This window comes from Dermochelys coriacea, chromosome 3 (assembly GCF_009764565.3).
Source record: "Dermochelys coriacea isolate rDerCor1 chromosome 3, rDerCor1.pri.v4, whole genome shotgun sequence".
Lineage (NCBI taxonomy): Eukaryota > Metazoa > Chordata > Testudines > Dermochelyidae > Dermochelys > Dermochelys coriacea.
The window spans coordinates 92,631,056-92,644,578 of NC_050070.1; the positions used below are offsets into that span (position 1 = coordinate 92,631,056).

Genomic DNA, 13,523 nt, shown 5'->3' on the forward strand with positions numbered 1-13,523 from the left:
CTGAAGTTGGGATTTGGCTGAAATTTTCCCTGGTAGTAGTCCCACTTTTCATTCTCGACAGATATCTCAAAGTATTTTCCATGTACCCATATTTTGGTAATCTCTGATTAGATTTGGTGCAACAGGTAGTTGTTTTAGATATTGGATTGAGGGTTATTTTAAACGTTATTGAAAGTTTGTGCTGCGCACACAAACTGATTGACTGATTGGGGTTGGGGGCACTCAAGTCTGAGTGACTGATGGAAGCCAGGTGTGAATAAAAGATTTTTATTCTACAACAAAGAAGGATCTGTATTCATTGGCTGACAAACAAGAGCTTATGTGCAATTACTGACAGATAAAACTTCTGTCAGCCCCTGCATTAGCACCCACATGTGACCTCCCATCTCCCCCTCACCTCTTCACTGCCAAACTCCAGGCACCAATTATTAATTTCAAAAACTAGAAAAAAAAAAAGCTCTCTGCTCTGGGGACCCTGGGGAAGGGGGTGGAATCAGGGCATATTAGTGTTGATGAAAAATTATTTAGTAAAGGGTGTGCCCAAGGGAAGAAGTGGATTTTCTATCTCTTGATGTCTTCAAATCAAGACTAGTTTCTGATGCCTTTCTGGAAGACAGGCATAAGCCCAACTCAAATTATGGGCTCACAGCATGGGGCTGGAGGGAAAACTAGCAAATTAATACCCCAAAAAACTTCACTGTGAAGTAGTCAGGGTTGCCACGCCCCACAAACCATACCTGACACAAATCCAGAAAAGAAAATGATACATTCAGTTATTTAACTGTCCATACTCTCTACTCCTCCCCAGTCACACGTTTATTACCCAAACAGACCATCCATCACAACCTAATTTTGACATCTCTGTGGGGCCAACATGCCCTTTAACTCCCTTTCTACCCACGCCCGTTTACCAAACTACCTCTCCCAACATAACCAAACTTTTACCTCTCCCCGGCTTTTACCTCTCCCCCTCCGTAGCAAGGGCCGTCAGCTGATCAGCTGCAGGGAGGGAGAGAAGGAGGGGCAGGAACCCAGCACGCTGAGGGAAGAGGCGGGGGAAGGGCAAAGCTTGCCTGCCCTGCAAGGAGAGAGCGGTGGGCGGGGGGCCGGAAAAGAGCAGGCCGGGCCGGGCTTTTAGTGGCAAGGTGCCGTCTGCCCGGTTCCGGCACACAGCAGCGTGCCATTAAAAATTGGCACGCGTGCCATAAGTTGCCAACCCCTGGTCTAGAAGACTAAGGCAGAATGAGTTACAATGGCTGGAAGTTGAAGCTCAACAGCTTCAAAATAGAAGTAAGATTCAATTTTTTACCAGCAAGGGTAATTAACCATTGGAACGACTTACAAGAGTTGTGATGGATTCTCCATCACTGAAAATTTTTAAATCAAAATTGGATGTTTTTGCTCTAGTTCAAACAAGAATTAATTCAGGGAAGTCCAATGGCCTGTATCCCTACACAAGGTCAGGCTAGATGATCAGAATGGTCCCTTCTGGCTTTGGGCTTTATGAATCTATTACTTATATTGAATTTGTAATAGAGATAGGGAGAGCTTCTCCATGTATTAAGCTGGTGAATCTTCACATTATACAGTAACTTATCAAGTATCTATAGGTTTCAGAGTAGCAGCCGTGTTAGTCTGTATTCGCAAAAAGAAAAGGAGTACCCGTGGCACCTTAGAGACTAACAAATTTATTAGAGCATAAGCTTTCGATGAGTGAGCTGTAGCTCACGAAAGCTTATGCTCTAATAAATTTGTTAGTCTCTAAGGTGCCACGGGTACTCCTTTTCTTTTTGCAAGTATCTATAGTGATGCTAATTATTCTCATCCTAGCACTAAAGAAGAGACCACCACCAGCACTACTACTAGATGAAGACAAAGGCTCAAGAAGCAAGCTCCGAAAAAGATCATGGATAAGAAAGTGCAGGTAGCCAGCCAAAGCTTGAGCAACATTTTCCAGTACATTATTAACCAAGGAGGATGATGAACAAAAGGGATACACATTTTAAAATCTGCAGTTCTGAATAACTTGCACCCAAAAGTCCTAAAAAAGCTGTCTGAGGAGATCTCTGGCCCATTGAGTTAATTTTTAATAAATCTTGGAATACCAGAAAAATGCCACAAAACTGGAAGAGTTCTAAAATTGTGCAAGCATTCCAAAAAGGTAAGTGGCATGAGCCAGGTAACAATAGGCCTCTTACCTAGAGATCAATCTCAGGCAAAATAAGGAAAACACTGATAAGGGGTTCACGTTATAAAGAATTAAAGGATAGGAATATAATGAATGCCAGTCAACATGGTTTTATGGAAAATAAGTCGTCAAACTCGATTTCATTCTTAGATGAGATTACTAGTTTGGGTCACAAAGTAACTTGGTAGATGTAATACACTTAGATTTTTGTAAAATGTTTGACTTAGTACTACATGACTGATAAAAAAATCAAAACTACACAATATCTAAAAAGCACATATTAAATGAATTACGAGCTGGCTAATTGACAGATCTCAGAAAATCATCATAAACAGGGAATCAACACTAAATGAGGTATTTCTACTGAGCTTCTGAAGAACTAGGTCTGATTCTATTCAACATTTTCCTGAATGATCTGGAAATAAATATAAAATCACTGCTAATAAAATTTATGAGTGAGAGACAAGAGTGCTGGAATGATAAATAACGATGAATAGACAGGGCAGCAATACTGAGTGATCTGGATTGCTTGGTAAACTGGGCCCATTCAAACAAAATGTGTTTTAATACAGCTAAATACAAAATTAGTAATCCAGGAACAAGGACTGTATCCTGGAAAGCAGTGACTCTGAAAAGTATCTAGGGGTCATAGTGGAAAACAACTCAACAAGCACTCCCAGTGAGATGCTGCGGCTACCAGGGGCTAACGCGATCCTTGGATGTATAAACAGGTTAATGATGAGCAGGAGTTGAGAATAGATTTTACCTCTGTATATGGCAATGGAGAGACTGAGCCTGGAATACTGAATACAATTCTGATGTTCACGTTTTAGAAAGGATGTTGAAAAACAGGAGACACAGTAGAATAGAGCCACAAAAACAATTTGAGAACTGGAGAAGATACATTACAGTGATAGACTTAAAGATGTCAGTTTGGCTCATAAAACAAGATTGAGAAATGACTTCATTGTATTGTATAAGTACTGTGATGGGGAGAAAATACCAGGTACTAAAGGGCTCTTTAATCTAGCTGATAAAGATATAACAAGAACTAAAGGTGGGAAGCTGAAACCAGACAATGCAATTAGGAATTAAGGCACAAACTTTAAAAAATGAGGGTGAGTACTGGTTTTTGGAACAAATTACCAAGGGAAGAGGTGGATTCTCTATCTCTTGATGTCTTCAAATCAAGACTGATGCCTTTCTGGAAGAGAGGCGTAAGCCCAACTCAAATTATGGTTTAGTCAAAAGTTATTTGACTCAGTACAGGAGTAACTGTGAAACATAGTGGCTTGTAATATGCAGGAAGTAAGACTAGATGATCTAATGGTTACTTGTGACCTTAAATAATATGAATTAAGGCCAAGGTTTTCAGAAGTGACTTAAGTTTTGAGACTCCTAAAACTGGCTGTCAAAAATCTCTGGTCACTTTTGAAATCTTGGCCGAAATTTACTTTAAGAAACCTATTCACTGTGTCATTAAAATACAGTAATTAAATATCCCTGACAACACCTTTTGCAAAAAATTTAATAATGTACATTTCCCCTAAAAATCAATTTTAGTGCATATTATTGGTCATACAGCGGACACTGATCAGTTTTCCCTAATAAGCCCTGACTATGCACCTGGTACAGACCTGCACAATTTCTGGCCTAAGAGACAACTAACAAAGAAAAACTGTGAGGTGTTTTACGGATGTAGATCACTGGGAAGACTGGGTTTAGTTAAAGCCAAAATTATCTGATTTCATCTAAATCTCCAGAGAGTATTTTACTGCATTACCTGTTGTTTTAGACAAACAAATCACAAAATGAACATGTTTACTGTTACTGAATAGTAGCAAAAGTAAATCATTTACCAAGATGTTAAGTTGTAATAGGAGAACTCTCTCTCACCAACCAACCAAAAACGCACCACACAATTCCACAAAATGTGTTACCTCTACTGCTTCCCATCCCCACTGCCTGTATTTTGGATCATGAGTGAACCTCCACATATACATGTAGGTCTCTAGAACTTCAGGTCGCAAGATATAATATTTTTCATTTTGCCTTGTAGCAATGGCCTCTACACCTCCATCGAATCTGAAAGCTTCTGGTCCCAATTTCATACCTAGACAATAAAAATTAAATGTGTAACAATGTTAGCAATGATTTTGCATGCAGCAATTTAACTGTACATCTTCCAATTGTTTGATATTTTTTCACTGTAAATATAAGTATTATAACCTACAAATGCTCCTTTTCAGGCACAAACCATGACAGTTTACGTAAATTACTAAACATTAATCATACTTTCATATGAAGTTAATATTACATATGTAGTCTACAATTTAGCCAGGGGTGTCCAAACTCCTTATAATTGTTATATTTGGGATATCCCAATAGCTGGGGCAAAAGGGATATGCTGTATCAATGTTTTAAATTGCAGTTCTGCTCCAAAGAGTAACTGTAAAATTTGTATTGTGGGATATTTCATGTGTATTGTGGCTGATTTTTTTTCCAGTTCGCTCTGGCAAATTCACCGCGGTTGGGTTCTTTCATCTTCTTGCTTCAGCAACTTTAAGAATGATCTTGAAGGACAAATTCTGCATTCAGTCATCTTTGTGTAACCCTACTGTTTAAATGTCACACAGGAGGAACTCTGTACAGAATGTTGTCCTTTAGAACTTCATTAAGAGATCTATGTATGCACAAATGAACAGAATCCATTTCATTTGTGGTGGGCTCAACAGAGCTGGAGGGAGCAAAAATATTTTTGTCACTAATGAAAGAAAATGAGATGCAATAGACACAGACAGCATATCTGTTGACAATGAGGGACTATTTTTAGAGTCACTATTCAGAGCAAAACAACAGTTTAAATGAGGGAACAAAAAGGGACTCTACATTAATTTTACAGTGTACCATACAATACCTTCTGCACCTGTTTTAACCAGGACAGAATTATAGACAAAGATTGAAGCACAGCTAATCTCTCAAAATTCATAATACAGTACTTACTTGTACGATCATAAGACTCATGACACGTGCGAGCAATTTCAGCACCAAGTTCAATATGACGCCCAGTTTTATCATTAGGTGCCCCATCTGCACCCAGAGCAAACATGCCTCCAGCAAAACAGGTCAGATGTCCCATTTTATGTTCGAGCAGGCCACCCTTCCACTCAGCAATGTACGTCAGACCTCCACTAGATTTCCGGATCAGATGGGTTTCTATGGACTGCAAAAATATACATTTTTAAACCAAATTTACTATTTTGTAAACAATGTGTGAAATACAAAGGCAAAATTGCACAAAATAGGAAAGTAATAAATTTACACCCGTTCAGCTTTTTTTGTTTTCCGTTTTATCTTCAGTATAGTTTTTGCTTTGATTTTATTTGCCACTAATGATGCTAATTAACCTCTAGCCCAAAGAAAAGGCAACTCTTCACCAGCGCAGGTTGGCATACAATAACAATATGATAATTTGCTAAGACTGTCTGTATACTACCTGGTAAATTTTCATAAAAAAATTGAATTAAAATGATAAGAAAATACCATTTTATGATTCTGATTTTTCCCTCAGTTTTATGAAAAGCATATTTTCTATACATAGGATATATTTTTAATGGCTTCAGTGATTTAGCTTGCAAATTTTCCATCTTAAAATACTATTGTACTCAAAGGATATAGTTATGGTATCAAATATAATTGTGAAGTAATGTGATTATCAAAGGTTTAATTGGGATACTCAAAATACTAGAGCTTGGAGCCATGCTCCATCTCCTCCCCTGACTTTGTTTTGTTAGTGCACATTTTCTCCCACTGTTTGTTACATAGCTGAATAAAGCAGCAGGTTCCCAGACTGCAGCACTGCAACTAAAGTGTGTTTCTTATGCGCTGAGTGGGTCTCTTCACAAAACTGGTGACGAGGAAGAAGATAAAAATGGTAATTCATGGGAAAACTGAGGAGTTTAATTCAGAACATGAAGATTGGCAGCAATATATTGGAAAATTGGGCCACTGTTATTGCAAATGAGATTACAGATAAGGACAAAACAGAAAGCAATTTTCCTCAGTGTCTGACAGTAAAACCCACTGTCTCTTAAGGAGTTTGTTACAACCTCAGAAACCAGGAGATAAGAGTTTGAATGACCTTCAAAAGACTTTAACAGAGTACTACATGCCAAAGCCAAACATTATTACAGAATATTTCAAGTTTCATACTAGAATGAGGTGGCAAGGTAAAAGTGTACCTGTTTATGTTTCACAGCTAAAAAGACTAATGGAATATTGCTAATTTGGAAGCGTCCTAGAGGACATGCAGTGGGACAGATTTGTTTGTGGTATCAGTAATAAAAGAATTCAAAGACAACTGCTGTCAGAGGGGAACTTAACCTGGCCCAAAGCAGCAGAATTAGCAACAGCTATGGAAGCAGTGAAAAACTTACGAGATTTGTACTTAGAATGCAGGGACAATTAAGCTGATTCAATATGCAAAATGCAAAGCCAACTGCAAGGGACAGCCCAATGCCATAAGTGCCTCAAGATTGGACACTCAGCCACATGATGCAAAGCAAACAGCATCTTAAGCCCAGGTAGACTAAAAAAAAACCAGAGCAAACAGAAGAAAGCAGAAAGCTTTTTATCTTGTGGGGAAGGAAGACACAAAGGGGGTACACACTATGTATTGTCTATAAGGGAAGAACATGGGACCTTACAAAGTAACAGTAGAGTTAAATATAGGGGTTTCAGCTACTGCGATCAATGAATCTACAAACATATCAGCAATGCAAAGCAGAACCAAGCCTAATAGTGAATGCAAGAATGACCCTGAGTGCCTACAGCAGAGAACCCATCAAGGAAGTAGATGCCATGCTTGCCCCTGTAAAATACAAAAGCCAAAAGAAAAATTTTGCAGTCCTAGCGGTCAAGAGACAAAGGCAAAACCAGGGAGGCTGAGACTGGTTCCAAGAACTTTTCAAATTAGATTGTAGCACAATACCAGCATTCTAGGAAATCCTATATGCTCACCCAGCCACTTTTAAAGAAAGGTTAGGGACCTTAGATGGTGTTAAAGCCAGGATTTGCACCCAGGATGGGGCCATACCAAATACTTTAAAGCAACTCCAGTTCCTTAAGGTTTCAGAAAAAAAAGACAGACTGAGTTGCACAGACTGGAAAAGAAGGTATCATTTCACCAGTGCAATTTTCTGAATGGGTCACACCTACAGTTCCTGTGGTTAAACCCAAGACCATCCATATCTATAGGAATTATAAAGTCAGGTCTGTCAAGGATTCAGGTTAGACTATTACCCCATTCCATGGATGGAGGACTTGCTGGCAGTGTTAGGTAGAAGTTCAAAAATTTAGTGAGCTGGACATGTTGCAGGCATACCAACTGGTGAGGCTGGAGCAGGATTGTAAAGACAAAAAAAGTTACCCTTATAAACAACCACAGGGGCTTATACCACACAATAGATTGCCATATGGAATATTGTCAACATGTGGAATTTTGCCAAGGCCATCACAAGCAGAAATGACACTGAACATCTATCAACACTGGAGAAGATTTGAGACAGCAGCAGTCGGCTTACAACAAAATAAATGCTTTTTGATGACACCAGAAGCAGTCAGGGGTGCTGGAACAATTTGTACAGTGGGGATGCTGAGAGCCATTGACCCCAACTGCAAACCCTGTATATGATGGAAACCACTTCAAGCCAGGGAGTAGTCAAGTGATCATCAAGGGCTATTCAGAACATTATGAGCTGCAGCTATGATCTAGCCCACCCTTACTTCCTGTTAGCTCGCCTGTCTTTCCCCCCTGCTCTGTTTGTTATGTAGTTGAATAAAGCAGCGCGTTCCCAGCTTGCAGTGCTATAAGTAATGAGTATTTCTAGTGCACTGAATGGTTCCTTTACAAAAAAAAGGGTTATTCAAATTGATGTACTTTACATATTCTAAAAGTGAACATACTAAACCTCTGACACTGTACTGAGAAACATGTAGCTGTAGAAGCCTACCCACATGAAACTCTGGCACACAGCTAAAAGCCAGCAGAGTTCCACATGGACTCAGGGTTCCGCCCAGGCAGTTCTCAATGTATGATGTCTTGGAGACCTCTGAAAAACCCAGTAATAAAAATGGTGAAATATACTAGTAAAAGAATTAGAAGTAGGGGAAGTCTGTCATCACAAGATTTACGGAAATCTTAACACACCGTGTACGTACCAGAAGATACACTAATGTGTAAGAGGACTGTTGCCCCCTTGCTAACATTCAGTGGGGGTGTTTTAGTTGCTAGCTCCCAGTACTAAACAGGGGGAAGGGTCGATGGGGAATCAGGACCCTTAGACTGATAGACTCCAGGAATAATGGGGAGAGGTCAATGCTCCAGGTCAGTCTGAATGACGGTGGGCAGGCGAATCAGGGAGTCAGGAGGCCAGGGAGGTCCCAGTCCTCCCTGTGAGTTGGATTTGTCTGGGTCAGACAGAGTGGAGCTGAGCTAAGGAGAAAGCAGGGGCCCAAGCTAAGCCAGAAAAGCAGCCCAGAGAGAGCAGACCCTGTCCTGGGAGCAGAGCTGCAGCCCCAAAACTAGAGGCACAGTCCAGGGAGAGCAGACCCTGTCCTAGGAGCAGAGCTGCAGCAACCAGAGCCAAAGGGGCCAGAAAAGCAGCCCAAGAAGCAGGTCAGTGCTGGGAGCAGAGTCACAGAAGCAGCCTGCAGAGCTGTAGCAACCAGAGGCAGAAGGGCCAAAGCAGCAGCCCAGGGAGCTGGAGGCAGAGCAGCAGCAGTGCTGAGACAGGGTGGTGGAGCTGAGGTTGGAGCAGTCCAAAGCTGGGTGCGGCGAGCAGCTGGGGAGAGCGAGGGGGACCCTGGGCAACGGGCACAGCACAGGAGACGCCTCAGCCAAGAGGCTCTGCAGGCCAGGCTTGGATCGTAACCCCGACAGGGTGGGGGTGACACTGGGAAGAAGGGTCCTACCACCTGAGACCGTGTGGCCACCACCAGAACAAGTGTCCAATCCACAGCATCCCTACAGCACCGCCAGGGCCTGAGAAGGCGGCCTGGGACTTACAAGGAAGAGACTGTGAACTGCCCGGACATTCCAGAGACACTGTTTGTGATGTTCCCTGCCACAGAGTGGGTTGATGTGTTTCTTTTAACCTTTCCCATTTTTCCTTATTCTTTTTAAAATTAATTGATTAAATAACTTGCATTTGCTTTAAATTGCATGTAATGGTCAGTGGGTCAGAGAAGTGCCCAGTGCAGAGAGAGTACCCCGGAGTGGGGACACCCTAGCCCCTGTCCTAGGTTACCACATCAGGGTTGGGGGTCGAGCCCCCAGGAATCCTGGGCCCAGCCTTGTTGGAGTTACAAGGACTCTGCCAGACAGGAGAGTGGAAGCGGAGTCCTCAAGGGCAGGGAGGCCACTGGGTAAAGGAAGTGGGAGCGAGGACTCCGATCCTTTCAATAGCCCACTTCACCGGGGTAGTGCAGAAGCCAGGAAAGTTCCCCACAATAGCGGGACTATTCCCCCGCTTACATATGTATCATGAGATTAAATGGGAGGCATAAAGAAAAATCTGAAAACATAAGATGACAGTCACAGGGAATGTGACCCATGTGCTCTTGAAAGGGACTAAAGATGAACAATGCTACTGTTTATCCAGTTGTCCACCAAATGCTTAGTTTATTCCATTACAATAATAAAACCCAAAAGGATGGCTGGAAGATAAATTAAAGAGAGGATAAATTTAATAGTCCACACTAAATCACCCCCCGCCCCTCCTCCCCCAAAAAACAGTACAGGGAACCATTAAAAACAAAGATAAAAAAACAAACTGACCATACATGGGAAGTATTGATCATAGTTATTTGTTCCCTTTTAATGCCTGTGTTATTTTTAGTAGCAATAAATGTCTTCTATATACTGTAACATCAGCAGAAAATTCTTTAACAACTTTTATTGCATCTATCCATCGAGGTACTTATGTTGTGCTATCTGAGCACCTACAAAAATAAAGCCAACTAATTCTGAAAACTACTAACTGTCTTCTCTCTCCTATGCCCAAGAATTTACCAGTGACACTTTGTCTTTTCTCTGGCATCACTTACTGAATTAGGAAGTTCCTCAACCTATTTTTCTTTTGGATTCCTTTGAATTCCCCCTAGCTACTCCAGTTTCAGGCAATTCAATTTTCCTCACATGATACAGAACTTTGCTAAAAAATTACAACTGCTTGAAAAAAAAAATCCTCAGACATTTTTGAAAACTCTGGTTAGGGAACTGAAAATGTGGGTTTTGGCAGATGAAGACTTCCTTCCATTTTTAAGGATAAAGATACAAGTCAAGGGGTTCTCACACTTTCCTAATGTGGATCTTATGCTAATGTAGGATTGGAAGGGATTCACAAGGTTCATCTTCACCCAATACTGAGGCAAAATTAAATATACCTAGATCATCTCTGACTATTTAAAAGACTGTTCTTCAAAACTTCCAATGACAAGGATTCCACAACATCCCCTGGGGTAACCTGTTCTGGAGCTTAACTCTCCTTACAGAAAACTTTTCCTCAAATCTAATCTAAATCTCTCTTGTTGTAAACTGAGCTGATTACTTCTTGTCCTATCCTCAGTGGACCTGGAGAACAATTGATCACTGTTCTCTTTATAACCACCTCTTACACATTTGAACGCTATCGGGTCTTCCCCCTCAGTCTTCTTTTCTTTAGACGAAGCTTGCCCAATTCTTTTATCTTTCTTAATTGGTCTTGCTTTCTAAACCTCTTATTTTGTTGCTCTCCTCTGGGATCTCTCCAATTTGTTAACATCTGTCTTGAAGCGTGGTCCCCAGAGCTGGACACAGTATTTCAACTGAGGCCTCACCAGTGCTGAGTAGAGCAGAACAATTACCTCTCGTGTCTTACATATAACACAGAATGATACTAACTGCATCACATTGTTGACTCATATTCAATTTGTGATACACTATAACCCCCAGATCCTTTTCAGCAGTTATTCCCCATTTTGTAGTCGTGCATTTGATTTTTCCTTCCTTAATGTAGTACTTTGCACTTGTCTTTACTGAATTTCATCTTGTTGAATTCAGACCCATTCTCCAATTTGTCAAGGTCATTTTGAATTTAAATCCTGTTCTTCGAAGTACCTGCAATCCCTCCCAGCTTGGTGTCATCCACAAATTTTATATGAATACTCTCCAATCCATTATCTGTTATTAATGAAAATACTGAATAGCACCAGACCCCGAACAGGCCCCTGTGGGCCCCTACTAGATACTTTCTCCCAGTTGGACAGATAACGATTTTTTGAATGTGTTTTCAACCACTTGTGCACCCACCTTATAGTACTTTCATCCAAACCACATTTCCCTAGTTTGCTTATGAAACTGTCATGTGGGACTTTGAGAGCACGTGTCTCGTGCACCCCTATTTTTCTGTGATTTATCCTCTTCCTTTCATTCTCCCCCACTTTCCCCCCTTGAACCTTCAATGTTGTTTTTCTTCCTCCTCCATCCCAAATGCTCCCTCCTGGGATCTCTCTCTTCCTTAGCCTATTTGGAATAGAGGCTGGAGCATGGATTCTAATCCCCTTCCAATATGGCTGACAACAGGATTATAGAGATTGAGTCACTAACAAGTGAATTGCATTCCAAATGCATGGAAAATTGCTTTTCTGTCAGGTGGGGAAGCTTCTTTTGGAATAGTTGGGTAATTATTTTTTTAAAGAATGTTGTTTAAAGCTTGTTTTCACTGGTTATTCCAATAGGGTTTAAAATATTTTAATTTATAATTATATAACTAAGAAGTTGGGACTCAAAGAAGCTTGCAGTGAAATATATTACTGCATAATTGTATTGGAAAGTAAAAATAAATGGACAAAGAAATTTCCAGACACTTTCAACTGCTATGCAATAAAATGATTTTTGTGTTATAATAAAATATGCTATTATTTAAGGTAGCCTACAGTTGTGTGGGTAACTGCTTTCTGAATATTAGTAAACTCTAATATTAAACTGTCAATTTAGGATAAAACAACCTCAAACTAAACCTTTTTGTAAACTGAAAGGGCAAATCTGTCTCAGAGTAGCATCCTTTTAAAAAAAAAATCACTATTCTGGTAACAGTTGATAATTCTACAATAAATTATCTAGCAGTTAGATTGGGTACATTAAAACAAACCAATTCATAAATCAAACTATTATACATAGCAAAGATTGATTTAATTCCCATGCATGATAAAGCCACTAATCATCATGGAGCCACTTAAAGGCCTGATCCATAGTGGAATCCATGGACTCTAGTGATTATAGTTAAGGCTGCGAGGTAGTTTGTATTATAAACCTTAATTTTGAAACACACACATCTTTCACAAAAGCCCAGTAAATTGGTCCCTACCTCCAATCACCACCCACCTGATCTCTACTCTTTCCCTAACAATGCCAGCTGGTTGCCCTGAAAGATTAAGTCCATGCGTCAATGTTCTTCTGCCGGCATGAATGAATTAAGTTAAATTGGAAAAAGTCAGTCAGTCTAATTTTGGAATAAGTGTTTCCACACATGGAGTTAATCAGGAATAATTCTTGGTGCAGGCAAGCATTAAAATATGAGCTCTTGTAGTCTCTGAATTTTAGTGCTATTTTGCAGTCCCAATCCCATATAAAGTAGTGTTTCACAATTTGTGGTGTGAAAAGTTCTGACAGGGAAATCAAGTCTCTAAAATGTATTAGAAAGGGATATTGGAGTGGGGTAGCAGTAAAGGGAATCTTTATAGATGAATATTTCAGGACAGCATGAAATTCAAAATTGTCTACTTATGGACAATTTACTTTCCTTTTTATACAATACATACATTTTTTTTTTTAAAACATACATGACATTTTAACTTTTAACTCCATTTCAACAAAGATTTGACCTGGGAATAATTGCAATGATGTTTCCCCACTTGTGAATCCGGTGGTTTCACATTTATCATTATGAGATAAATTTATTATTTCATTCTACATAGTGAAATATTCTCTACATGAACCAATTTACAGCATCTGCAAGGAATCAAAAAACGAGAAGAGGTGGTTTTTCATTAGATGAAAATATATTACTGATGCATAATTGTTTGGAACCAGTATAGTTTTCCTTCGCAGTAAATAGAAATGCATTTGAGAGACCGGGGGCAAGAGTACAATTAGCACTCTATCAAGACAGCTAGAAGAGAGGGTGCAATGCAAGAGGTTGCAGGGAGGAAGTGGCTGGAGTGTATCATCATAAAGGGAACAGAAGCAGATGCTACCTGGGAGCAGTTTAAAAACGAAATGACAGCTAACATAAGG

At 40.1% G+C, this 13,523-nt stretch overlaps 1 protein-coding gene across 1 annotated transcript in view; it reads right to left on the reverse strand.

The window, feature by feature from the left end:
- The window catches only part of MAN1A1 (mannosidase alpha class 1A member 1), a 210,210-nt gene that overhangs the window by 17,342 nt on the left and 179,345 nt on the right, over positions 1 to 13,523 (reverse strand). Inside the window, exons 9-10 of the mRNA XM_038396065.2 lie at positions 5,192 to 5,411; positions 4,129 to 4,301 (exon numbers count right to left, since the gene is read on the reverse strand). Coding sequence (XP_038251993.1) covers positions 4,129 to 4,301; positions 5,192 to 5,411 — 393 coding nt within the window. The remainder of the gene's footprint in view (positions 1 to 4,128; positions 4,302 to 5,191; positions 5,412 to 13,523) is intronic.